We start from the raw sequence: 24,637 nt of genomic DNA on the forward strand, positions 1-24,637 counted from the left end.
AAATTATCATTGATACTGAATTATACTGAATTGATGAATTTTTCAAAATTTAGTTTGATCTGCCAAAAAGATTGATAAATATATCACCATTGCTAGAAATCATCACTGGTTAAAAATCTTCCTCCACTCCCAAACTTAGACCCTCTAACCAAATGAATTATCTTGGTGCAAAAGCTGTGTTTAGACAAGGCCGCAGGGGTCAGACTTGCCTTGAAATGCCTGTGCAACTCTAATGCTGCTGTACAGATCCAGGGAGAAAGGATGAACTAAGGAAGAGACATCCCTTTTTCTGGAAAGCTTAAGTGTTGCTCTAAATGGTTTCCCAGTGAGATCACAAATTGAGCTGAAGGCATCCCAGAATAATGGGAGGGGGAGAGTTGAAAGCCAGTACCAGGCCTTGCTTGATAGCTTTGCGCTGAGAAATCCTGTCAATGGAAGTGAATGCGGCTGTGTCGTGACAGTGACTGAAAATAAACAGCAAGGGAAACAAGTATTTACTTTCCAAACTAGGCGTTTATTTTATAACAGTGTCCTCTCTCAGTAATTTTGTTTCCCCCCCCCAACTGGCTGAATTTTTAAACCCTAAGTAAACAGGACAGGGGTTAGGCAGCCAGCTACTTAAATTGGGTGAGAGAGTTTTCATTTAGGGGAACTATAAGCGCCAGTGAAAACCGTATTAGTGGATAGATGCTGATAGATTTGGGAGCAACCCAAGTGCTGTTCCCCCCCTTGGCCTAATTCTGCAGCCTAAACTGCTTCCAGCAATAATTAACGACACCGGAGCCAGCTAGTCCACAGCTCTAGAAGAAAAACCATTAGCTGCAAACGCAACAGATATTTAACCAGCCATAAATTCTCTCTCTATATAAAGTCTTGTGAAGTAGGGCAAGATAATAGGAGATTTGTATTATTTACATCCAAGGGTTTTTTTCCTCCCCCTTTTATGAACTTTGGCAACAGGTAGGTAGGAGTCTGCCCCCGGCTTCCCAGGCAAACAGCGATCATATGTTCTTGGGGTGTCAGTGGCAGCCGCATGATTTGACAACCATGTTTCGGTGCTTCTTGAGGATCACGTTGTTATTGCTGTCGTAGTAGAGGACAGAGGTCGCACTGAGCTTGGTGGGAGCACAGCAGGCCTTGGGGACGGCTTCAGGCTTCATCAGATGGACCTGAGGAACCAAGCACGGAAGGGTGACTGGCCTCCCCATAGCAGGGTGGGAACCCAACAGCAGGGAGCAACTAGCCTGCTCAAGGCAAACACGTGGCGTTAGCTTTAGTGAAGAAAGAACACTTCAAAGAGAGCAGCTCTTACCTGGGAAAGGCGCCGCTTGAATGGGGAGATTATTTTCAGCGTTCGTAAAAATATTTATTCTAAACTTTTGGCAGGGCTCACTGCCGTTTATATTGGACGCCTTCTCCTGGTGCCGCCCCTGCCGGGCGGCCCCTCAACTAAACTCATATTTCTGTGCGGTGCCTTTGTCACAACATGTACTGACCTCGGGGAGAGAATAACGCAGGTGAGGAACTGCAGCCGTTACACTGCACTTGGGGCTTCGTTGCCCACGTCTAAGGGATAAAGGATTTTCGTTACGGTTGCTCTGGGGAGACACCGCAGTAGTGAGCCTCTCCAGGCGGCACCTGGTGTCAAAATGGAAAATCAGTGCTGGGCAGAAACATTGAGGGTGCCTCACTTTACCCCTTCTTAAGGGGACAGCGGCTTGACTCATTCTTCTGGCAGTAAAGTTGACAAAGAATTCTTTCAGGACCTCTCCCCGAGACGTAAGCCTAGGAGCTTGTAAGTCATTAAGTGCACACAATTGTTCCTCTCTGTGGACCTGCCAGACATATGCAACTCATTTATTTCAGGGCAAGTCAGAACCTCCCATTTCAGAAATTGGATGTTTTGCTATCAAATCCCACTGGTTCAGGATAGATGGCTGGGGTTGGGGTTTGATCTTTCTCACTTCCAGTTCTGTTTGCCCCCTAAAACAAGACGCCATTCACATCACTAGGGAGAGGACCCATGAAAAAGTTAAATTTAGAAGGGGGGCGGTCAGTGGGGAAAAAGGGGATTACCTTTTTTTTTCAGGTTGAACTACTGTAACTGTTTCAGTAATTTCGCAGCTTTTTGATTCCAGGCTGGCCTGGGTTAGCTTCCTCTTACTGCAGAATAGGAGCAAACAAGCTGAGAAGCTACCACAGATCTGCAGGTGTACGCCCACAGGCTGTAAGTTTGTTTTCCATCCACCCGCAAATTGGTTTCTTTCTTTCATTTGTCCACAATCTGATGGTCCAGGCTTGGAGACCAGTGAGAGCAGTGTGATTCACACACGGCCAGACTTGTTGGGCTCCTGGAAGTGTCAGTGGTGGTCGTTTTGGAAGATAGGAACAGACTTAAATTTATTAAAGGCAAAGAGCAGAGCAGAAGGCCCACTCAGAGCTCTGCAGTGCAGGAGCCACAAATGAAATTCTGGTCCCAAAGAAAAGGATGCCAGAGCTGCCACTGATTTCTCTAGGGCCAGAATTTCATCCCATCTTCCTCGGTGTTCGCACAGTGAGGTTTTCCTCTCCATAGGGGCCTCTGGGCACTGCCATCACAGAAACATTAAACAACAACCGACAGCTTCAAGGGTTTTGTAGCACAAACCTGCACTAGCGCAAATGATGAGAAATTCATCTGGGCTCCATGCAATTAAACGCTAACGCTAGAGTCAACACAGTTCCTAAGGTTGAGAAATCAAGCACTCACAAGGCAGGAAATTCCAGAAGTTTAAAGCATCTCTTGCCATGTGTCATGAGTTTGGGAGATGGCTGCATTAGAAAACCTTCCCTATTTGAAGCCTTCTGACTCAAGTGCTTGGTTTTTGATGCACAGGGATTCATTACGTGACCCAGTAGATTTCTGACATCCGCATGCTGCCTCTAAGCAATTAGGAAAAATGTGTGCGTATACAGGCAGCCCTCGACTTACAACCTTTATAAATTGACACCCTGTTTCAACTTTATGAGGTCAGTTTGGACTTTACAATGCTTGATCCGATGTGACGCCACGCCAGCAAACAAGTTCGCTGCGTCACTCGTCTCCCTAGAGAACATCTGTCCAAACCTCCTTGGACACGTTCTTTAAGAAAGCCAACAAGACTCCAGAACAACCTGCAGCCGAGGCTCCTGAGAAGACTCCAGCCAAGAGCCCTTCAAAACGTCCAGGAAAGTCACCTCAAAGAAGTCCTTCCAAATCAATATGATTGCTATTTACAATAGAAATACATTAATGTAGCTATAGTACTCATCTATAATTGACTGAGTACAAAATTCTGGAGTGTTTTTGGTGAAAATAGGGTATCGGGCCTTGGCTCAGGAACCAATCCCTCATTTATAACATTGTTTCTTATGAGAGAATTGGTTCCAAGTTACAACGTTTCAACTTAAGAAAAACTTAAGTTTTCAGGAACCAATTGTGTCAAGTTCGAGGACTGCCTGTTGATGCATATCTGATTCTCAACCAGGGTGCCATGGCACCCTGAGATCCTTGCAAGGGTGTTGTGGGTTTTGCCACACAATATTAGCACTGTTAGGCATGCAAACATGATTCACCAGATAAATGAGAGATTTCAAATTGGGATCCATAGTGTTAAAACCATTCTGATCTGTTTTGGCATAATTCTTTGCAACAGAAGAATGGCTCTGGTATTTTTTCTATAGTAAAAAAAAATGAATGAAAGGTAAGAGCTGGCACTGTCTGAGGGTTACCTCAAGTCTCTCAAGGGGTGCTTTGAGTCTAAAAAAGTTGAGAGCCACTGATATGCCTATAAATCTCACACAGCTCTTTGCAGTTCAGCAAAGGCGAAGCACCTCACTGAGGACTAGTTCCCCGCCTGTCTGTGTCAGCTCTTTATTAAGTTAATTGAGAAGAGGGAAAAAACAGCCTCAGAAGACTATGATGCGTCTTTCATCCCTGTTAGCAGACCTCAGACAGGGAAGCTTTCAGCCGAAACGACTAAGCTTTAAAACCAGTGAGGGAAACCAAGAGGCTGTAATCCAAACCCTTTTCTAATGTTATAGCAGCTGCTAATTTGCAATACGTGTTGCTGGCGTTCATTAAATAAGCTGCTTTGCCACATTAATTTCAATCTGGCTGGGAATGGTCTAGAAAGGGCAGGCAGGGATCAGCAGAGACTGGGATGGAACCACCCAAACAATGTGGTGCTTCTCGTTTTTGGAGATGGGTCTGACTTAAACCCCTGGCAAGTGATCTCAAACTTAGATCCAAGTCTGAGCCATGCGTTTTAGAGAACTTTCTCTAAAACTTTTAAACAAATGTAACCTCTCACTTGGGGTTGCAAATAGATTCCTATCTGTCTTACAGACCCAACACTGCACTTTCTCCCTCCACCTGCCCCCTGCAGTGACCTGCTGTATACATCTCTCACTAGATGAAGGCCACTCCAAATGCTAGTAACCCTCTGCAAAGCAGTTCCTTTCACTACAAGCTATTAACGTGTGCATGCATTAATAAACTACTGACTAGTGACTGCAGGATGGCGTGATTGGTGGCATTCATGCAGGAGTCCAAAGGGAAGGCACATTCTCCTTCACAGTAGTAGGCAGAGTACCCTTGTGGTGCGATCACCCAGTCCTGTGAGAAGAAAGATTTTACTCTAATTAAGCAGCGTTCTTTTTACCTACTACGCTCATTCATTCATTTTTCCTGCATCCGCAAAAACAATCCATTAGTTTGGCCCATAGCATGGCTAGGGAAAATGCCAAGAGCTATGGTTTATTTTGATTTTTTTGTACTGCGCAAAGAGTCATTCAACTGACTCCAGGTTCAGGGTCACCGATGGGGTTTTGGGTTGCATCAGTTCATGTTTCCCTTAATAATGCCAATGATCTTAAAGAGAGTTCCTGTTGATGCTCTCTGGCCAGACCAACAGGATGCACAGTTAATAAGTTATAAATTGCTTTATGTTCATGAAAGACTGTGTTGGAAAGCCCCAAAACAGGCTACTTTTTGCATTTAATTTTCTTCTGTCTGAAGTTTATTGCTGAAGCAAAATTGAAGGTGGTGGGGGTGTGGAGGGGAGTTGGGGGGAATTACCAGCCATCCAAGGTCCTGAAAGCTGACATAGAGCTCATGCCGTCTGCACACCTGTCTGCCTTCGGTGACGTGAATGTCATCTAGAAAAATAAAATGGGGGTGAGTGTATGCAGCCTGCTACCTCTGACTAGGTCCATTTCAATCCCAAGCTCTTACCAAAAATCCCAGGAAGCCTGTTTGGGTGCGGCAAGTCATTCATTTTCTTGGGCTGCCTCTTCCTGAGTTGTTTGACTGCCCGAGTGACTCGGGTCGGGTTTTGGGTTGCCCGAAAAAAAGTGACCATGAAGGGCTGCTTGGATCGTGGACCGCGGCAACCCAGGAGTCCTGCTAAACTCGGGTCAACACTCTGCCCTGTGGAAGTCAGAAAGCACAGAGGACACACTGGTTCTGCAGCAGCCTCACAAGAGGCTGGAGAGGAGCTCTATCCAGTTACAGGGGAAGAAAAATAAAGCAGGCAAGCACTTTTTAAATGTAAAACAACCCCCCCCCCCCCAAAAAAAAAACCCCAAAAAACACCCTCCTTTTTTCCTCTCTGAAGTTATCTTCTTACATCTGTTCTGTTCCTTTTGTTCTATAATTTGCCCTGCAGCTTGGTCCCTTCCACAGTTTCCTCCCCTGCCCACTGTTATCTTCACAATGCATGTTTCAGAATCAAAATAGAGCAGCTCCTGATGTGCCAATAGGCTCCTTTCCCAGAGCCAACCTAGATGACTGGGATCCTTCAACAACAGATCCTGTGCTCGACAGCTCTACCTGCCTCTATCTCGTGTCTTAAAGAGGTGCCACCTGTCATGGTCAAATTGGTGGACATGCTTTGTGAGTAAATTTTTTTTCCTGCTAGGAAGACCAGAAGAATTAGTGTAATCACCGTTCAGCAGAGAAAGACTAGTAGGTGCGGGAAAGGTAGAAGAGGGAAGAGAAGAGAACAAGAGAGATCCTAGCTTTAGGGAAAAAAATGGAGTTGTTTAAATGGTTTAAAGTTGTTCAGGCTTTTTTCATAAGACTGATGCTACTCTCTCTGTGTTTCTGAACAACCTCAGCTAGTCTGTGCATTCACCACTCCTGGATCCAGCCCAGGGGACAATAGTGGCAAAGTGGTTGGACAGGCAAAATACATTCAGTCAATAGGCACGTGTGTTGCTTCCAAATACAAACAGCCAGAGCCTGGGATACACTGCAGACTGCAACATTTTTATGAATGATTTGGATGTGGGGGTGAAGAGCTCACTGGCCAAGTTCGCAGACGACACCAAGTTACGGGGGAGCGTGGTCACGCTTGAAGATAGGCTGCAGATACAGGTGGATCTAGACAGGCTGGCAAGTTGGGCGCATTGCAACCTGATGAAGTTCAACATTGAGAAATGTAAAGTCTCCAACTCGGGATGAGCGACCCCTAAGACACCTACAGGCTTGGTGGCACCAAACTCACCAGAACCACAAATGAAAGGGACCTGGGGGTAATAATAGACCACACTGTGCATATGAGCCAGCGGTGCGATGCTGTAGCTGGTAGGGCAAATAATACTCTGGCATGCATCAATTGATGCCTCTCCAGCAAAGCCAAGGAGGTGATTCTTCCTCTCTACTTGGCACTGGTGAGACCACAGCTGGAGGACTGCGTCCAGTTCTGGGCACCACACTTTAGCAAGGACATGGACAAGCTTGAGAGAGTCCAAAGAAAAGTCACCTGTGTGATCTGAGTTACACAGCAAGCCATATGAGGAAAGGCTGAGGGATCTGGGACTCTTCAGCTTGAGGAGAAGAAAAGAAGGCTGAGAGGGGACCTGGTAGCATCTTACTGCTACACTAGGGGAGTGCATCAAGGGCTTGGTGAGCAACTGTTCACCAGGGCACCTGAGGGGAAAACCAGGAGTAATGGCCACAAACTCCTGGAAGATCAGTTCAGGCTCAACATTAGGAAAATCTTCACAGTTGGGGTGTCCAGACCGTGGACTAAGCTCCCTCCAGAGGTGCTGCAATCACCTACCCTGGCAATCTTCAAGAGGAGACTAGACGATCACCTTGCTGGGGTCACCTCACCCCCAGTTATCTTTCCTGCTTGGTGCAGGGGCCTGGACCCAATGGTCTTCTGGGTCCCTTCCAGCCCCATACAATCTATGACTCTATGAATAGGGTAAACATCCCAGACACCTTTCAAGGAGCTCGCCCAGGTACTGGAAGCCGCCTAGCCATGACAGAATGCAGCACATGGGGACAATTTACCCAGCTCCCTGGCAGGGCAAATTAGCCTGTGCTGAGTCCTGGTGTGGCTGTGACTACCCTGCTCCCAGTATCTGCCATGTAAGCATGCCCTGCCTCTCGTGGGGCGTGTCAGTGGCATACAGGCTCTTAAATCACTTAGGTAAATCCACCCTCTCCATTGATTCAGAGAAGTTAGGGGCCGGAAGGGACCTCATGAAATCATCAGGTCCAGCCCCCCCCTGCTCTTAGGCAGGAAAGAAAAGACTGCTGGGGTCAGGTGACCCCAGCAAGGTGTGCAAAACATGATGGTTTCAAGGGACCAGGTAACATGTGAGAGATTTGCCAAGGCTGGTTGCCTTCAGTGAGTCAGGATAGGATTTATGGCTGTGCTTTACAGACCTGGGACCGAGCACAACAATTCTGAGGAAGTCCTGATGGACATATTTTCATCCCTAAACTTCCAATCAGTTGGAGAAAAAGGGGTTTTCTTTGTATTTCCATTGCTGATTACATCTAAACTGCTCCAAACATTTCATTTTCCCACCCTTAGGGGGATGACAAAACTTATGAGACCTCATTTGGTACTGGACTTCCATCAGCAAAGCATAAATAAAATTGTCATGTACTGGTAGCAATAGAAAGCAGACCAGTTAGCCCTAATAACCCTATAGCCGTATCTAATGGACCATGAGTGACTAGCCAGGTGCTAACCATCTTGCATGGGAACCAGAAGGCACAGAAGGGAATCCTCTCTTTTCACAGGTCATCTCTTGCATTGGCTGGCAGGGATTATCTCAGACTGAGGCATGGGGAAAAGGAGCCATTTGCAGAGGGGGAGAGAGAGAAGCCTATAGTTCATGGCTGCAGGGATCAGGCACAGGCTGCCCTCATAGCAGCATGGTTTCAATAATACATGTCACTGCAGGGACATCACTGCAAGCATCAGCCGTGTCTAGGAGCTGGCTGAGTGCCTGTGCTGGTTTAGTGCTAAGGGGGGCAAGTTACAAAGGAAAAAAGGGAACCCTTGCAAGACTTCAGACTGATGGGGAAAACCTGGAGCCACTTCTCAGGCTGGCAGGGTCCCACAGAGGTCGCTGATTTTTCTCACCTGTGCAACTAGTCCCTGCTGTTCAGAGCTGGGGTTTGGAGCTGTTCCCCTCCACACAACCCTGCAGCTCTCAGAGAAGGAGTGAGGACATGGTTTCACATGCTACGGTCCAGACAGCTCCACTGTCACAGCAGGGTGGCACAGAAAACTGCTGGACAAAGTACTGTTCAGAGGGAGAGGATACATTCTCCATTCCTCAAGGACCATTTCTGGAGCACGGTTTCAGAGGCAAAACTTGGACTGGATTTTATCCATTAGCAAAAAGATGGGCTAATCCACTGAAACAGATCCCAGAATCCCCACAGGTAAGGTCTACCTTAAGTCTATAAGCTATAGTGAGAGCATAGTAGGAGAATTGCAGGAGCACTGGTGCCTCAAGAAGTAGACATTCAAGCTTGAAAGTGGATATTCTCCTTAAGTCTGTGTGCAATGAGCTTGTCACACCCAGAGCTATGTGTTTTTATAAAAGGTAGCATGAACTTTAAATCTGCTAAGCGTCCGACTCGGCCTTACCATCATCTGTCTCCACATAAAGTCGCAGCCCCAGGTTGTACTTGCGGTCTACCAGCCAGTGATTACTGGCAGCTGTGACATCAAAAACCAGCCAGCCCTCAGCTCCTGCTCGGAGGTCCTGGAGGTCTAGTAGGAACAAGTCAGAATCCCTACAGGAACAAGAGAAAGCAGACCAGAGGCACAACTGAAACTGCCTGTGCTTAGCATGCAGCCGATTTGTGATAAAGCAGTGCCTACCAGTGGGGTCCTGGGCGATAAGGAGGAGTTGTGATGCTACAAATACTGTTAATAAGCATTATAATTCCTGTTGTTTGCCTCGAAAAAACATGCTCGCTCACTTTAAACAGTGAAAAAGCTGAGAGGTGCCATTGGTCCCTATGGGAGAGATGTATTACTCGATGAAATATGGGGGGATCGTTTGATTTTTGGCCTTATCACCTTTAAGATAAGAAAACACGTATATAGGTTTGTTGGTAAGCTGAATACTCGGAAGCGAGAAAGCGGCACTAAACTACCAGTTCAATAGTTGTATAAGCTGTTTCTGGCATCCTATAAAGATCGGTTGGTTTTCCCCTGTCCTGTGGCACCTGTTGGAGTGCTCCTTCACGATCTCATAAATGCTGATGTGGAGGGTTTTGTTGGCGTGACGAGTGATACTTCTCATCTTGTATATTCGGAATTCGGCAGCCGTCACAGACTCCCCGGCGGGAATTTGGGTTAGGTCAAATCTAAACTCCTTCCAGTAAGGCTTCTGGTAGAAGATGTCTCTGTCATGTTCAACTGGAAAACACAATTAGAAAATGATAAACACTTTGCATCATTTGTGTTACCGGCCGTAACCAAGTAAAAGTCATGTCGGATGACTTGCTTTGAGTTTTAATGTCTCACTGATTTTTCTGCTTTTTGCAGGACTTCATTAGATTGCTTGTGTTGCGGGGACCCCCTTTTAACTTTCAGCTATTGCCACCATTTGTTATGTGCCAGCTTATTTTCTGGAATACAATGCTGACTGTTCCTCAATTTCCACAATTTGACTCCCAAGCCTTCCCTTTTTTCTTAAAATCCTAGATTTTAAAAACCTTCTAAGAATCTCAATTTCACTTTAAAAAAATGAGGAAGGAGAGACAAGTCCCCAGCCCTCCTGGCCGTGGACAAAAAAAAGAAAAAAGCTTGGGAATCTGACCCGAGTGTATTCAAAAGCTCTCAGAAGCAGAAAAATGTGTGCGCACATGTAACCTCATGATTTCTAGGATACAGAGCTGGGTTTTGAAGAACTGGTGTTGGCAATACTGCAAGTTTTAAAATACAGTCTGCATAAGAGAGGCAGTATTACCCAGTGGATTGAGACTGCCCAGGGACTCGGGAGTCTAGAATTATGTTCCTAGCTCTGCTGCTGGCTGCCTGGGTGACCCTGAGAGACATGCTTCTCTGCTCTTGGCCTCTATTTCCCTGCCTATAACATAAAGCCAGTAACCTCCTCTCCTTTGCACAGTACTTTGAGAGCTGTTTGGTGCACAGTGCTGGGTGAGAGTGGTGCTGGAAGGGATGAACATCTTGCTTGCTTTTTAATTTCTCCAGGGAGAAAGTCTAGATCTGCATGGATCTCTTTTCCTGGTGCCAGTCCCTTCCTTCCTGTCCCCTGTTACTTATTTTTAAAAAGGCCTGGAAATCACTTTGGAAAAATGCTGCGCTGTGTAGAGTCTTTTAATGGTTTTGACTCTCCCTGCATCATGCTGGGAGCCCCAACGAAGCTGCCAGTTTGAGGTTTAATTCTGGCCATGGTTTCAGAAGGAATATTTCCTTTCTTAATTGGGGCAACTGATGTGAGGAAGATCTATTGAATCTGGATTGGGAGTGTTTGTGTTATTTCTGCAGCTGACAAACATCTTTAGGTTGGCTTACAAACTGACGTCTAAAACCTTGCGCACAATATGATTTTCTCCATATGACCATTAGGTGCCACTTAAATGCTGAGAGGGGAGGCTTTGCTCTGGCATGTGGAAGCAGAGAAATCTTTGGACTCTTGACACAACAAAAGCAGCCATTTCACAGCTTGTCGTGGGACCATGGAATGAAAGGGCACGATTATGTTTGACTGACCCACTGTGAGTTATGAGATCAGGTTTAAAAGGTTAGCATGTGCTTCAATGCAGGGCTGGGATTCAAGGCTGTTGCCCCCAAGCAGAGCTTTGAATCCCTGGAAGGAAAAGTTGCAAAGATTCTGCCAAGTGCACGGGAAATTTTGCTATGGATTTTATGCAGAAGATGAGTGCAAAACCCTGGAGAAGAGCAGAAGTGTCTTTGGACTTGAGTGATTTGCTGTGTGTTGATGAGAAGTTGTTTAATCCCTCAGTTTATCTACGTAGAAAGGACAGGAGAGTTGGAAAGGTTTGTGGCTGGCAGAGAGTCTCTGAACCCCCTTCCCCCCAAAACTGTGCCAAGGTCATTTATTAATAAATTGCTCTAGTCTCATTAATGACATGTTTAACAACTTTACTGCAATAATGGATGCCCTGAAATGATTAGACTTTAATGAGCTCGCCTTTGAGCACAAGAACTGCGAGGTCATACAAGGCTGGAGGAAGGGTACTGCGATAGACACAGGCAAGCTTTTGGGTATGTTGGTCCAATATGAGATATCACTCAAAAGAATTCTTGCCTCTCTGAAACTGAGAAGCATTTAGGCCACTAAGCAATCTGGCTTTTGATTCATTTGCTAGAAGTGCTGGGCTGCATTAAGCTGTCATTCCCAAGTTTTTTTTATAGTATCAGCTTTGATTAGCAGTTGCTCTGTCCTTAAAGAAAGAACTGGCTAGGGAGGATAAGGATGTCTTTCAGCCTCTTTTCCAGGCAAGGTGTTTAGGTTGTGTAACTCAGCATAGCTCCCTGGACATGGCCCACCAACCCTGCCCAGGCTCTGCTCCGCTGCCCTCTGAACATCAGGGAATGAGAGGAAGAGCCCAGCTCATCTTGCTTCAGCCTCTGGAGGCAACAGTGTCCCTAGTTTGAACCAACATGAGCAGACGAGGAATCTGAAATAATAAGCAGACAAAATCACCCCTTCACTTACCGCAGGAGAACATGGCACCTGGGTGTCAGTAGGGTCAATGATAAGAGATTGAAGTGGCCCTTTTCATTTAAAATACACCTTAGAGTTATTTCACTGGATCTTTAAGTTAAGGTTTGGGCCATCTAAAGACTTGTCTGTGGCAGTTTTCTAAGACTGCCCCTGTACAGCAAATATTTATGACCTGCTCAAACGTACAGATATTCAGAGATTCATAGCATCTGCTGAAGCAGGTTGTCACCTATGCAAGCTCATGTCTGTCTGAACCAATTGGCCTTTTTAAAGTGTCACCCTGCCTTGCCTTCTGCCTGTACAAATAATTAAACAATCTCAATTCATCTCTTGGGAGCACAGGTGAACCTGGCCCAGAGCAGGACGAAATCCTGGTCTTAAGTATCTGTTGTTAATATTATTAAGGATAATGATGGTGATAACGGATCTTTCATGAGGCTGAGACCAAGAGTCTCCTCTTCCTGATCTGACACCAGGTGCATGGGTTTGAACTCAAGCTTTTGTGCACGCAGGTAAGAAGTTGCATGCGACTTAGAGGTGACCTGTCTGATCAGCAGTGAAGCCACATCTTAGACAGTCTCAAGCCCTTGGTTCTGTGGTCGCATAAATTGTAGGTGATGTTGTCATTTTGCTTTTGCTATCAATTAAAATTAATTTGTTACAGTTAATTTGAGCCAGCCCTAAATTGCTTTTTGGTAGGGAGGTGGACTTTTGTTTTGTCAAAAACCTTCGTGGAAAGTGTCTGTTTTCTCTAGAAGTTTGGTCAAAATCCTCCAAAAAAAGGTCTCACTTTATTTTTACATGTGTAGCTTGTATACTGTTTCACTTAGGGTTCTTCTGTAATTGCTGCTTAGAAACATCCCAGGCTACAGTTAAGAGACATGATTAAACTTATTAAAAATCAAGAATAGTGTTTTGGGAATAACGGAAACATATTGAACAAACCCACTTCTACAACAGTGGGTGATCCTCCTATGAGGTGCCCATGTATAAAATTAATTGAATTAAAATTTAAGTAGTTTAATTCCTTACAAAAAAGCAAATGCATCATTAAACCAAAGCTGCTGCTATCAATGCTATTTGCAGGTTTTATGTTAAAATATTGCCGGCACCCCAATATAACAGCTTGGAACCCATCCACATCTGCAAGCTAATAAATTCACCAGCTCAAAACCTCTCATGTCAACGTGAGACACAAAACTGAAAGGGACTTGGTTAAATATGTAAAGGAAGCTGTTGTAGAGCCCTCAGTGGCAGTGCAATCTCAGTAATGAAAAAGCACGATGGAGAGACCAGGTGGGTCATGAAAGCTTCATTGGAGGCTTTCGAGCAGAGGCCGGGGGAGCGTCCATCTAGGACAGGTTAGGACCAGGACATCCTGTGTTTTGTGCAGGGTTGGACTAGCCGACCCTTGACATCCCTTCCAGACCTGCGATTCTATGAACTTCACCTGAGCTGCCTCCAAAACCTAAGCCCCATAGATGCCGAATATGAAGTACTGTCATGTACGCAATTCCCGTGGATGATGGAGAACACATGAAGAGCATGTGGACCTCACATTTACGTAAGGGGAGTGTGCAGCTAAGCGCTCTTCTCCAGAACTGAGATCTTAATTAGGCATCCATGTGTCTTTAAAAAAAAATGTTCCCTTCCAACTCCTGGGCTCACCACAAGGTACATTTTTAAAAAAAGCAGCGGGCCAGGCTGCCCTCAGGCGGATGTGGAGAGCACTTCCTGTTCCAGCGGTGTGGGCCTGGCACCAAGCAGCGGACAGCTGTGCTGTGGAAGGATGTTGCAGAGTACATTTGGGGAGGAGAAACCAGCATTTTGATCTCCCCTTACGAAAAGGAAAACAACAGGACACCGCCGAGCGAACAGCTGCAAACTTGCTCCAAAGCCACTGGAATAACTTCAGGGTTTCTGAAAACCAACCCATACCCCAGATGAGCAAAGCAACACCATATGTCACGACCGAGTCCTGAACAGTGCTCGAAGGGCTAGGAGCTCGTAGGCTGTCCTTACTCTGCTCCCCAGCCCCAGATGCTCTGTCCTTGCAATGTGTAAGACATCCTCATCCAAAAAAGGCTTTGATGGGGGCCTAACAGTAGGATGTGTGCAGCCCAAAATGTTAGGTGCCTGGTCCTCAGCATGGAGCCCAAAGCCTGGCACCTCGGCTCCCTATATAATTAATTGCCCAGACAGTGGGAGGTGCTGGGTCTAGGTGGGTCCTTCTCTGCCTCGGAGGGTTCAACTGCACAGCTGTCAACTAGTGAGACTCCGGTGGCCCCTCTCCCCCGTATTGCTTGCTCTTCCCCCCACTTTGTCTTTTATTTTCTAATTTCTCTCTCCTTATACTCTGCTTTTTGCACCTCCTTTCAAAGCATTTGATGATGTGAGGTCCCTTCCCACCCTAACATCTATGAACTTAAGTTCAAGACAGCTTGTGCTGTCATATATATCTTATTTAGTTAGTCTATGAAGGTGCATATCTACCTGGCCTTCTGACTCAGGTGAGGAGGCAGAATTCCCTTCTCCACTTACCTCCTGTAAGTAGCTAGAGTTGGATCTCTACATAGCAAACATGGGGGGGGGTGAATTTAAAGAGCAGTTGCTATTCCTACATAACTCCGTGTAGACAGGCCCTCTGGAAACAATGTGATACCGACTGAAAGGTTTGAGCTCCAAGCTCGCTGATGCCCGAGCTACAGCTGCACATCAGTACATGCTGCTTTCCATTGAGTAATAGGAAATTTGCTTTCTGTGCCCCAGCCCCTGCGAGGTGACAGGCCAGAAAAATTGCTCTGTCTCTCTCTGCCTTGCTGCTGCCTGTCGCACGTTTTACTACATTAATTGTTGATCCCCAGCCTGGTCCCTGCTTCTTTAATGATGCTGGAATTCAAGTTAGGGAAGGGAGAAGCAAGAATTCAAAATGCCGATAGCTGAGGTCTTGCCTGCCTCGATCAACAAATGGTATGTACCTCAAAGCAGAGGGTGCTGGGTTTCCAGTGGGGTCACGTATCTCTCTGCCCCTGACCATCAGAAGACCTTAAACATGTCACTGGCCCCACTGCTTTCTGGACTGGGTGTAGCAAGTCCTGCAACTCGAAGCACTGCAGTTCTCGTGTTTGCTTCTCATATGAAAATACATCAAGTATTTAACCGAGGAAACGTTACTGCTTTTGAGAGCTCTGTTCGCAGGAAATCTGCCGTGTGCTGGTTTTGGACAAGAGCTGGAATATATGAAACCCAACAGCAACACAACCTTGTCTGGTTAGCTTAATTGAATTTCTATCAAGAAAATTATAATGTACAGCGGCAACCTTTCTATTTTTTCCCTCTACTCTCAGCTGTGGTTATTTATGAGTACAGTCCTAGGCATGGCTGCTCCCTTATGAGTTCTCCTATATAGAAACAACAGACAAGAAACACAGAAACGGCATCAACGACTTACTAATAAAATCCATACCAAGGCCTTAGAAAAACTATATAAACATCTGCAATTAGAGGTTTTACCAGAATACTTTAGATTTGTCATATCTGATTTATAAACATGCCTTCAGGGAAGGGCAGCCGGAATTCTTGTGGCAAAATCAAGGAGGTCTCTGTGGTAACGGAGCAAGGACACGGCGAAATGTGAAAATCCAGCTGGGTGTTTCCCAGCGCTGCAGTTTTGCTTCAAAGTCAGTTGAGTGTAGTGCATTGCAACAGTTCAGATCAGCTCTGAAGCAGCAACCTAAGATGGCCTAAAACAAGTGAACACACGCAGCTTTTCTGGAGAAGCCATCTCGATCCATAGTGATTTTTTTTTTTTTTTATTGTGTACGTGTAAGGGGGGATTGGGCACATATCAGCAAACCTCTGACCTTCAGAAGTGCCGGCTCAGCGAGGTACTCCTTCCTTAGTAGCCCACGTGGTGGGAGCAGCATGTGGACGCTAGGAATTGCAGCCTAGGGACCCATGAGACAAATGTTATAGTAGCTATAGGCAGATGCTTCCTAACCTGGAAATCTCTCTACACAACCACCTGCATAGATTATTCCTACTGTAGCAAGTCTGGGTTGCATTTGAGGCCTTGCACAGTCGGTGAGCACGAGCAGTGTATCTGCAGGTGTATGTGCAAGTGGGATTGGGGTCATTTCTCCGCAGGGCTACAATGCGGCTGACTGATGCTCAGATTTCTCGGTGCTCACGTGAGGGGATTGTGCGTGTGTGCCACATCTGTGTGTGTACCTGTGCATACAGGTTTCTGCCCCATGTGTGATAATACACTGAATTCTGCTTTTCAAGCTCCCTGAGAGCTGGGCTTTACATCACTGAGGCTAAAGCTTTAGCATGGGCTTATGAATGTGTCTGTTTGCAGGAGGGCAGAAACAGTCTATGGTTTCTGGAACATTAAGTTGCAAGGCTGAAAAAAATGGCTGGCTGCCGCCTCCAATCGCTTTCATTGTGAAACTTTCACCAAATTTAATTTAATCCTTTGCTGAATGGTTTCTTTTCACCCTCTGCAACAAGAGACAGAGCAGATCTCTAGAGCTGCTCCATGTAGCAGAGACGGGTCCCCTGGTGCAGATGCCGAAGGAGTTCTCTTGCTGGGACAATTTAAACCATGCTGGGACGTGGGTGCCACAGGTGGCCTATGTCTGGCCCGCCAGTAGATCAGAGGGGACAAGCAGCACAGTGGCAGGTGGAGGAGGAAGCAGAGCAGCAGATGGGGCAGGAAACCCAGAGAAAGAAGCGGAGGAAGTGGACTGGAGTGGCACCTGGGGAGGGTGCAGAGCTAATTTGTAGCACGCCTGCCAAAAAGGTTGGCCCCCACAGGTTTACACCACTTCCATAAATGACGTAAGCAGTATCTGCCATTTACCAGCATAAGCTGTGCCCACTCGGGGGCTTTTGCCAGCATGGACACGACGGTTAGAGGTGGGTCTATCCACCCACCCCCTTCCACACACTTCATGGTCAGACATAGTTTTGCCAATCTAGCCTTACAGGGCAGGCCTAGATCTAACTAAAGGTCTCCAGGAGGAGAATGATGACTATTCCCCAAGCTACGGTTCCCATGGGGCTTCCTCCTGTCTAGAGACAGGCCCCTGAATGAGTGCGTGTGCTTCCACAGGTATGCAGAATTAACATGGGCACTATGCATGCAGGTCCGTAAGCACCTTTTAATGCACTTTGTTGGCTTTTTTTCTGGTACAACTGAAAACAATGTTTAAAAAAAGACCAAGATTGTTTCCTCCTCACGGGGAAATCTGCAGTGAGTTTATTTTGGAGGTCGCCTTTATGTGGTGAGTGGAAAAATAAATGACTTGCTAATCACCGGCATGTGCTGGGTGTGCAATCACTGGATGCAGAATGCAAATCCAACAGAGTGTAATCCTCTAATTATAGCATTTCTGAAATATACTGATTAACTCAAGGGATTTCCTGGTGGCTTGTGACTAAAAAATGTCAGACTTTGACATCAATGCAAAGAACTCCTAGACCTCAACCATCTGAAAAGGGTGTTTTTCTCACGGCTCAGTCCTGTCCCCTTCCAAGTAAGGGGCATTCTTCCTTTGTAAAGGATTCGGAGCATATGAGAAACTTTTCAGTTTATATATTGCAAGGGCTGAACCAAGCAGAAATACTGAGGTAGTCAAGTATAGAAGGAAAGTCAATGAAGATGAGGCATCCTAGAAACACAGAGAAAGAGGGCTGGGCGGGAGCTCAGGAGATCATCTCAGCTAGCCACTCTGCTCAAGGCAGGACCGTCCCTATCCAAACCATCTCTGATCACAGGATGCTCGTTTAAAGGATTCCAAGTGGCTGAAATGCTTAACTTGTTGCTTCAATCTCTGAGAAAAGAATAAGGCAATAGCAATGGTGATGGGAAGCTTGAACACCGGTCTACAATCTAGTGATTACCACATACTTTAACAAATGAAGTCAGCTAAGCCTGTTCCTGTGCTTCCATGTATGCTTAGTGACGGAAGAGGAGAAAATTGGAAATACCAGCTAGTTGCTTTAATAAATTGCTAAGTTATCAGAGGACTGAAGAACACAGGCCTCCTTTGTAGACTGGCACAAAGGCTACTTGGTCCACGATTCCAAGATTAACTTAACATCAATACTGGGGGAAAAACAGTACAGCTAGTATGATGGAAGTAAATCTATGTATAGTTACATGATAATTGTGCGAATGGTGACATGGGCTCACGACAAAGATCATGCCAGGCATTTTTTGGATAAAATTACCAGCATTATGTATTGGAGAAAGCAAAGCCACCTAGTATAGGTAAAGTTTAGTAAAGCCTCTAAGGTACAGTCACTCAGAAGAACTGGCAAACTGGCAGCTTTAATGAAAGCTTAGTGCAAAGAGAAACCTGGGGATACGTTAAACACGAGCTTACGGCCAATTCAACCAGCATCCCAAGCTATTGTCTAGTCACTACAGCAAAGGTCTGCTAGCGAGGACTCCGGGGTTAAATTTAGTCTACTACAGAATATTGCTCTGGGACCTTGATGAGTCATTTATGTGTCTGAAAATTGTGCATAATAATTCCTCTCTGCGGGAATGCTTTTGAGCCTTTTAACAATGCACGTGGAGTCTTCAGGGATCCCCGAACGCAGAAGTTTGAATGGCAAGTCCACAGGACTATCAGCAATAGCTACTCCTCTTGCCTGGCTTGTATCACAGGACGGCTGGTCTAGCCTTCTAAACTTCAGGCTACAAACTCATAGGCTACCAGGAACCTTGATTTCTTACTGGAACAGAGTTGACACAACTCATTTCCTCTTGAAGACAAATAAATGATGCTGGGTGGAGGGGTTCATGCATGAACCCTTTTGAGATCCAGTCTTGGTATGCATGTGTGAGAATAACAGTAGTGGGATTATTAATGATCCTAGGGCAGTTTCCAGAAGATTAGTATTTTTGCCAAAAGTTTCCTCTCCTCTTAGTGCAGTCTGTTATGCTGTATGCTGGTTATTGCTTTGCTGCAATAAAGAGATGGCTCCGCTCCTGCAGACACCGAGTATGATGTTTCCTGCTCTGAATGGCCCCATTGATGCCAGTGGTACTGCCCGGAGTGAGTTGCATGTCCTACCTTTGCTGATAGGTGTGCCTGGAAGGTTTGCTCAGTCATTTTTATGAAGTGCTTTGGGCTGGCCCCTGTGGAATGAAAGGCCCCAGTGACACTTCTAAGGACGGGAAAGGCATTGCTTGCAAAACTTGTAGATTGCTTGTTTTCCATTTGTGTCCTTAAACTGCATCTAAAGTTCAAGGCACCGTGCTAGAGAAAGGGTCCTGAGCAATTAACTTGATTTGGGCAAAACTTTTTTTTTTTTTTTTTTTAATGTCCCGATTATCTTTTTCGGTGGGCACTCCTACTCGAAGGAGTTCTGCCTCTGTGCTTCTGCACCCGTTTGCTGTGAAGTGCACCGGGCGTGTGGCTGTCCCCAACAAAAAGCACTTTGAGGGCAGTTTCAATGCCTTCCCGTTCCCAGGGCAAGAGAAGAGATGCTTTTCGTCCTGGATGGTGGCACAGATCAAACATCCCCGTGGCAATCACAGTGGAGAGAGTCTTACGGAGACTCCTTTTCCTGGGCCAGGCTCTTTACTAGGTGATCCCCATGCACCCGGAGCAGCACTTTGCTGCTCGGCCCTGTCATCCGGGGAGGAGAGGCTGAGGTTGGGGACAGTGGTTCCTCCTTTGTGAGAGCAGCAGCCCCCTGGGAACCAACGTACTTGGGCCCCTTGGGACTTCTCCCTTCCTCTCCCCTTCCTTCTGACTCGGGGTCTTTACCAGTTGATAGCTGAGAGGGGAAGGACTGACAGACCTGCTTCACTGAGTTTTCCAAGCTGTCTTTAGTTTATCGTGAGCCAAGTTATTTTAATGCAGGGGGGAAGGCAGACAGGGAGACCCTGAGGGGATGAAGTGGAGCTGTGTGTGAGAGAGCCAGGCTGCAGCTCTTCTCACGCAGCTGCAGGGCTGGAATCGCCCCTCTGGCCTGGTAGGTGACCAAGAGCTTTGGGAGGACGCGCTCCCAGGGACAAGTGCAGCACCCTCCTCCCCCTGCCGCTGCACCTGGACAGGGCAGAGCCGGGACCTGGCTGCCTCTGCAGTCCCTCAAGCTTCTGCCTTTTTTCTTTCCGGTGCGTTTAAACCTGTTCCCATGCAGCAATCTCTGCAGGGCTGACAGCAACGCCTGCAACTCCCTTCTGCACTAAAGGTATTTTTAGTCACTTTTTTTTTTTTAATGATAAATGTTTTGGTGTCTCTCTCAACTACACACTAGTTGTAATTACCAGTCCTGGCTGGCCCTGAATGGTCCACATAACCGTTTCAGACACTAAATTAAAAGGAAATGCCAGCATATCCAACCACATCAAAGATTCAGCATCTTAAAATACGTTTAAATGAGATGTGCAAAGGATCCTATCATCCTTCAGCTGGAAACCAGGAAAAAATAAACTACAGAAGCAGAAGAGAAGAGAGGGAATTGTATAAGTGCCTCCCGCAGTGTTACAAATTGTGGTGGATAAACCATAGTGCTTAGCTTTGCCTCCTAAATAATTCCCTTCTCCACCTGTCGGATAATAGGACGTTAAGGACAAAGATCGTCCATGATAATACTCTATATAGAAAGGTCTGGCCTTTTTAAAATTCAGAACCAAGTCCAACATTCTGGTGTGTTTGATCACACACAATGCTTCATCTTACATCCCCGTATTTCCAAGAAACTGGAAAGTTACTGCAATTCCCACATGGAAAAAAAAATAACTTTGTTAAAAAGTTTGTGTCGGAAAGCGTGTTTCAGTTAACATTCCTGCCTGCTCCTCCCTTCCTTTACAGAAGAACTGAATTGATAGTCTCTTTTACCAAAATCCAACCCTTCTACAAGAAACACACATCCCTCCTTTCAGCCAGACTTGCGAGGGGACACGCACGTAGACTGGGGACTGCTGTGCCTTGACTCATGGAAAGGCCCTGGGACGGGATGCAGTTAAGGAATTGAGGAGAGAGCCTGAGTCGCTGGAGGTGCAAGACAGAGGTGGGAGTGGGGCAAATATATTTCTGATGGTATTTCATTGCTGCTAGGATTTGGCTTGGAGGTCATGGCTGGCAGGACTGGGGTGATCCCATTCCCAGTATTGGTATTCAGCACTTCTGATGGTGCTTTCTCCTGCCAGCAGTAGAGGAGAGAGAATCCCTGCCCTGTAAGTTGATGCTGAGTGGAAGATCATTGTGCCCACATCTAGTGGCTGTCAGTTCAAGTTCACATTCTTTTCACAACCCAACATAGCAATCTCAGGACTTGCAGCTCTTTGCAATCACTTCAGTTATTAGCTGGAAGTCCTTCAGTTGCCCTAAGATCTCCCATCGCTCTGCTATTCACTCCCTTGTATTAAGTGGCCTCTATGAACAGCATGTCCAGCCACATGCAGACCCACCCAGCTCTTTCAGCTGCGCTCAAGCCGACTTGCTAAAACGGATGGAAGGGAAGCAGCTCCACCCAAATTTCTAAGCAGAGGCTGGGAGCTAAAGAGCCAGGCATCCTGCTGGGCTGGACTGGCTCCGAATCAAACAACCACCTGTTATAATTGTGGGGTGGGGTGAGGAATGAGCCCTAAAGGTGGGTCTCTAGGAACACAGGCTTTCATGCAGAGTAAGTATGCAGTACAGCCGCTGCAGAGAGCATGCCAAGCAACTGCTTGTAAATGCAAAAACGGAGATGGGGTGAGGATGTTAGCAGAGAAACAGGAAAAGAACGGGGAGATTTCCCTCAATGCATTATACTAGTAATGACCCATCTGTGGGGAAAGCCACACTTTTTGCTATAGGCAATATGGCTGAGAGTGACATCTGGGCTTATTATAATGGAAAGAAATGGGAGAGGCAGAGAGGACCCCCCATTCACTTCCCTCTGTATCTGACAGCAGGGGGTCAATGTTGCTACATCTTTTGTTGGGAAGAGTTAAGGGCAAGTTTCGTGGCTCTATGCCCTTCTCCTTTTCTGTGCATTAGCACTAAAAAGGCTCTTGGTTTGAAGAACACCTGTCTGCTCTCCAGCTTGTAGGAAGGAGAGGCTTTTTTAGGTCGCTTTTGTTCTGTGACTAGCAAGGAGGCAAACATTGACTTCACGCCTCTTTAAAACGAGCTAAAACACACTATGCTTGCAAAGAGGTCACATTAAAGTCTTGCCCAAGTCAATTTGTAATGCATGCCTCCAGACCAGCCTATCCTGGTCATCAAGGTGGGTGTGGGTCCTTCCGTGACTAGCAAACTGGTTTGTGGAGGGAGAACCACAGTCTGGTTCTCTCTGACTGGGTCTGCCCACGGAGCATGACAAAGTGCAAAGCTATCCTCGGGAGGGACTGGACTGCCCAGCTCTGAAATTCCTGGGTCATAAGTAAATCATTAAAATGGGTGGCTGCTCCCGGAGTGCTGTCATTCCCAAAATAACCGGAGTGGATAGTAACTCCCTGGGGACTGCATCAGGTTCCGACAGCTTCCTCTTGGCATCTCTGCCTGCTGGCTCTGTGGCTGGGACAGCTTTCCACCTCCCTTGGAAAGGAAGGTGACTCGAATCTTAAATTTAAACGTTCTGAACAGGCCTATGGCACAAGAAGCCGCCCATGCGTTTTCCTAGGCAAAGCCGAGTGAATTCCCCTGCAAGCAGTGGGTGTGGAGGCGGTGCATGAAGGAAGGGGTGCTCAGAGGAGGTCTGCGTGCGTGCTGGTGCACGTGGTCGATGGAAATATAGCATATTAAGGGCACCCATTAGTACCGCTAATGTTCTCCATCAGCTTTTCCTTTTAAACACTTCATTTTTCTACTGCTAGACTTCACACACAAATGTTATTCAGGGCTGGTCCACTGCAGAGTCCCAGTGCCCAAGAATGAAGGAATTATGGCAATCCTCGCTTAAAATAAATACAGTAATGCTTATTCTTTTCAAGCTAATGTGTAATAACAGTGCCAGGGCTAGGACTTGTCATTTACTCAGGTTTGCTCCCTCCCCCCATGTTTTTATGGGCTCAAGAGGGGTCTCCTTCTGAAAGTCAAGTAACTCTGTAGGACACCAGTAGATCAGTTATTATTGCTGGGTGAATTGGGTTGCCTTACTAATAGCCAATTCAATGAGCAGGGAAAAATTCTCCCTGTGCAACTATTCAGGTGGATGAAGGTTCTGGACCTAGTAGTTTTTATGTATTTATTCATTTTAAACTATTCTACCCAAGTAGATCTTTGCATCTGCAAGGGACGACTGACAGGATCCGTTCTGTACACAACCACCCTAGTGTACTGGCATGGATTATTTTTCTCCCATGCAAACGCGGTCGCTTGCTCAGAAACGAGTGCACAACTGCATATCTACTAGAGTCCAAATAAAGGTGTGACTGCTCATCAGAGCATTAAATTGCCCAATTTGTCTTGCACGAGCAGGATAATTGCACAGCAAATTATGCATGCAACTTCAGGTAAACCTCCTCCCACAAACCTTTAATTAGCAGGAAGGACTGGACAAACCCACAGCATGGAGGCTATTCAAAGTTTAAGGCTAGAGTGCCGTTGCTTGGTTCTCGCACAGTCCCTGTGGGATGTGGGGTTTGGGGGGGCTGTGAGACATGAGCAGGTCGAGGGAAGTGATTCTTCCCCTCTATTTGGCACTGGGGAGGCCACATTTGGAGCCCTGTGTCCAGTTTCGGGCCCCCCACTACAGAAAGGATGTGGAAAAAGTGAAGAGAGTCTAGCAGAGGGCAATGAAGCTGAGGCACAGGACTTCTGAGGAGAGGCTGAGGGAACTGGGCTTATTTTGTCCAGAGAAGAGAAGACAGGGGGGATTTAATAGCAGCCTTCAACTACCTGAAGGGTGGTTCAAAAAGGATGGAGCTGGACTGTTCTCAGCGGAGCGTCATAAAGCACTGGAACAAGTCACCCAGAGAGGTTGTGGCATCTCCATCCTTGGAGGTTTTGAAGACCCAGCTAGACACAGCCTTGGCGGGGATGATCTAGTTGGGGCTGGCCCTGCTTTGAGCAGGGAGTTGGACTAGATGTGACCTCTGCAGGTCCCTTCCAACCCTCATTTTGTATGATGCTATGAATGCGATATGGACATACTATAGGGACACACTATAGGGGAGTTTTCAGCATTAAGTCTATACTTCCTGTGATGGGGAGAGAGAGTTTTCATCCCCCCCGCCCCCAATAGAGTTGGAGGGGAGCGGAGCTGATCTCAATCCCTTGCATCGTCTTGCTCTTCCTAGAAGCTCTCTAGCGGTCTAACCCACAAGATTTCAGAGAGAAACTTCAGCGTGTGAACTGAGCCAAACTGGTGCCCCTGAGTCGGAGACCTGCCTTGAGTGACCACAGCACGTGCTCGCTCACATGTGCCCTATGTTTGGCGCTGCTTTCCAGGTGTGTAAGGACAGAGAGGAAACTGTGCGGGCAGGGATGGCTTGCTGAGACACCTCCGGTGAATGGAGTGTCTCGTGTGGGCACAGACTGGAAAAGGGTCTCTGTTTTACCCTGTGCCTGAGTGATCTGTGTGCTGTGGTGCTGTCACCATTCTTCCTTTGTCTCTGGCTGTCATCCTGCCTTTATTCAGCAGTGTACATCATAAAGACTTACAGCCATTGAGACACCTCTCG

The 24,637-nt window shown here is 46.6% G+C and overlaps 1 protein-coding gene across 1 annotated transcript in view; it reads right to left on the reverse strand.

The window, feature by feature from the left end:
- Positions 1-493: 493 nt before the first annotated feature.
- The window catches only part of LOC102559054 (bone morphogenetic protein 8B), a 28,438-nt gene continuing 4,294 nt past the window's right edge, over positions 494-24,637 (reverse strand). The window contains exons 2-7 of the mRNA XM_059729549.1: positions 9,509-9,701; positions 8,922-9,070; positions 5,255-5,449; positions 5,099-5,178; positions 4,526-4,636; positions 494-1,169 (exon numbers count right to left, since the gene is read on the reverse strand). Of these exons, the coding sequence (XP_059585532.1) occupies positions 1,020-1,169; positions 4,526-4,636; positions 5,099-5,178; positions 5,255-5,449; positions 8,922-9,070; positions 9,509-9,701 (878 nt within the window). The 3' untranslated portion in view covers positions 494-1,019. The remainder of the gene's footprint in view (positions 1,170-4,525; positions 4,637-5,098; positions 5,179-5,254; positions 5,450-8,921; positions 9,071-9,508; positions 9,702-24,637) is intronic.

Source organism: Alligator mississippiensis, chromosome 6 (assembly GCF_030867095.1).
Source record: "Alligator mississippiensis isolate rAllMis1 chromosome 6, rAllMis1, whole genome shotgun sequence".
NCBI lineage: Eukaryota > Metazoa > Chordata > Crocodylia > Alligatoridae > Alligator > Alligator mississippiensis.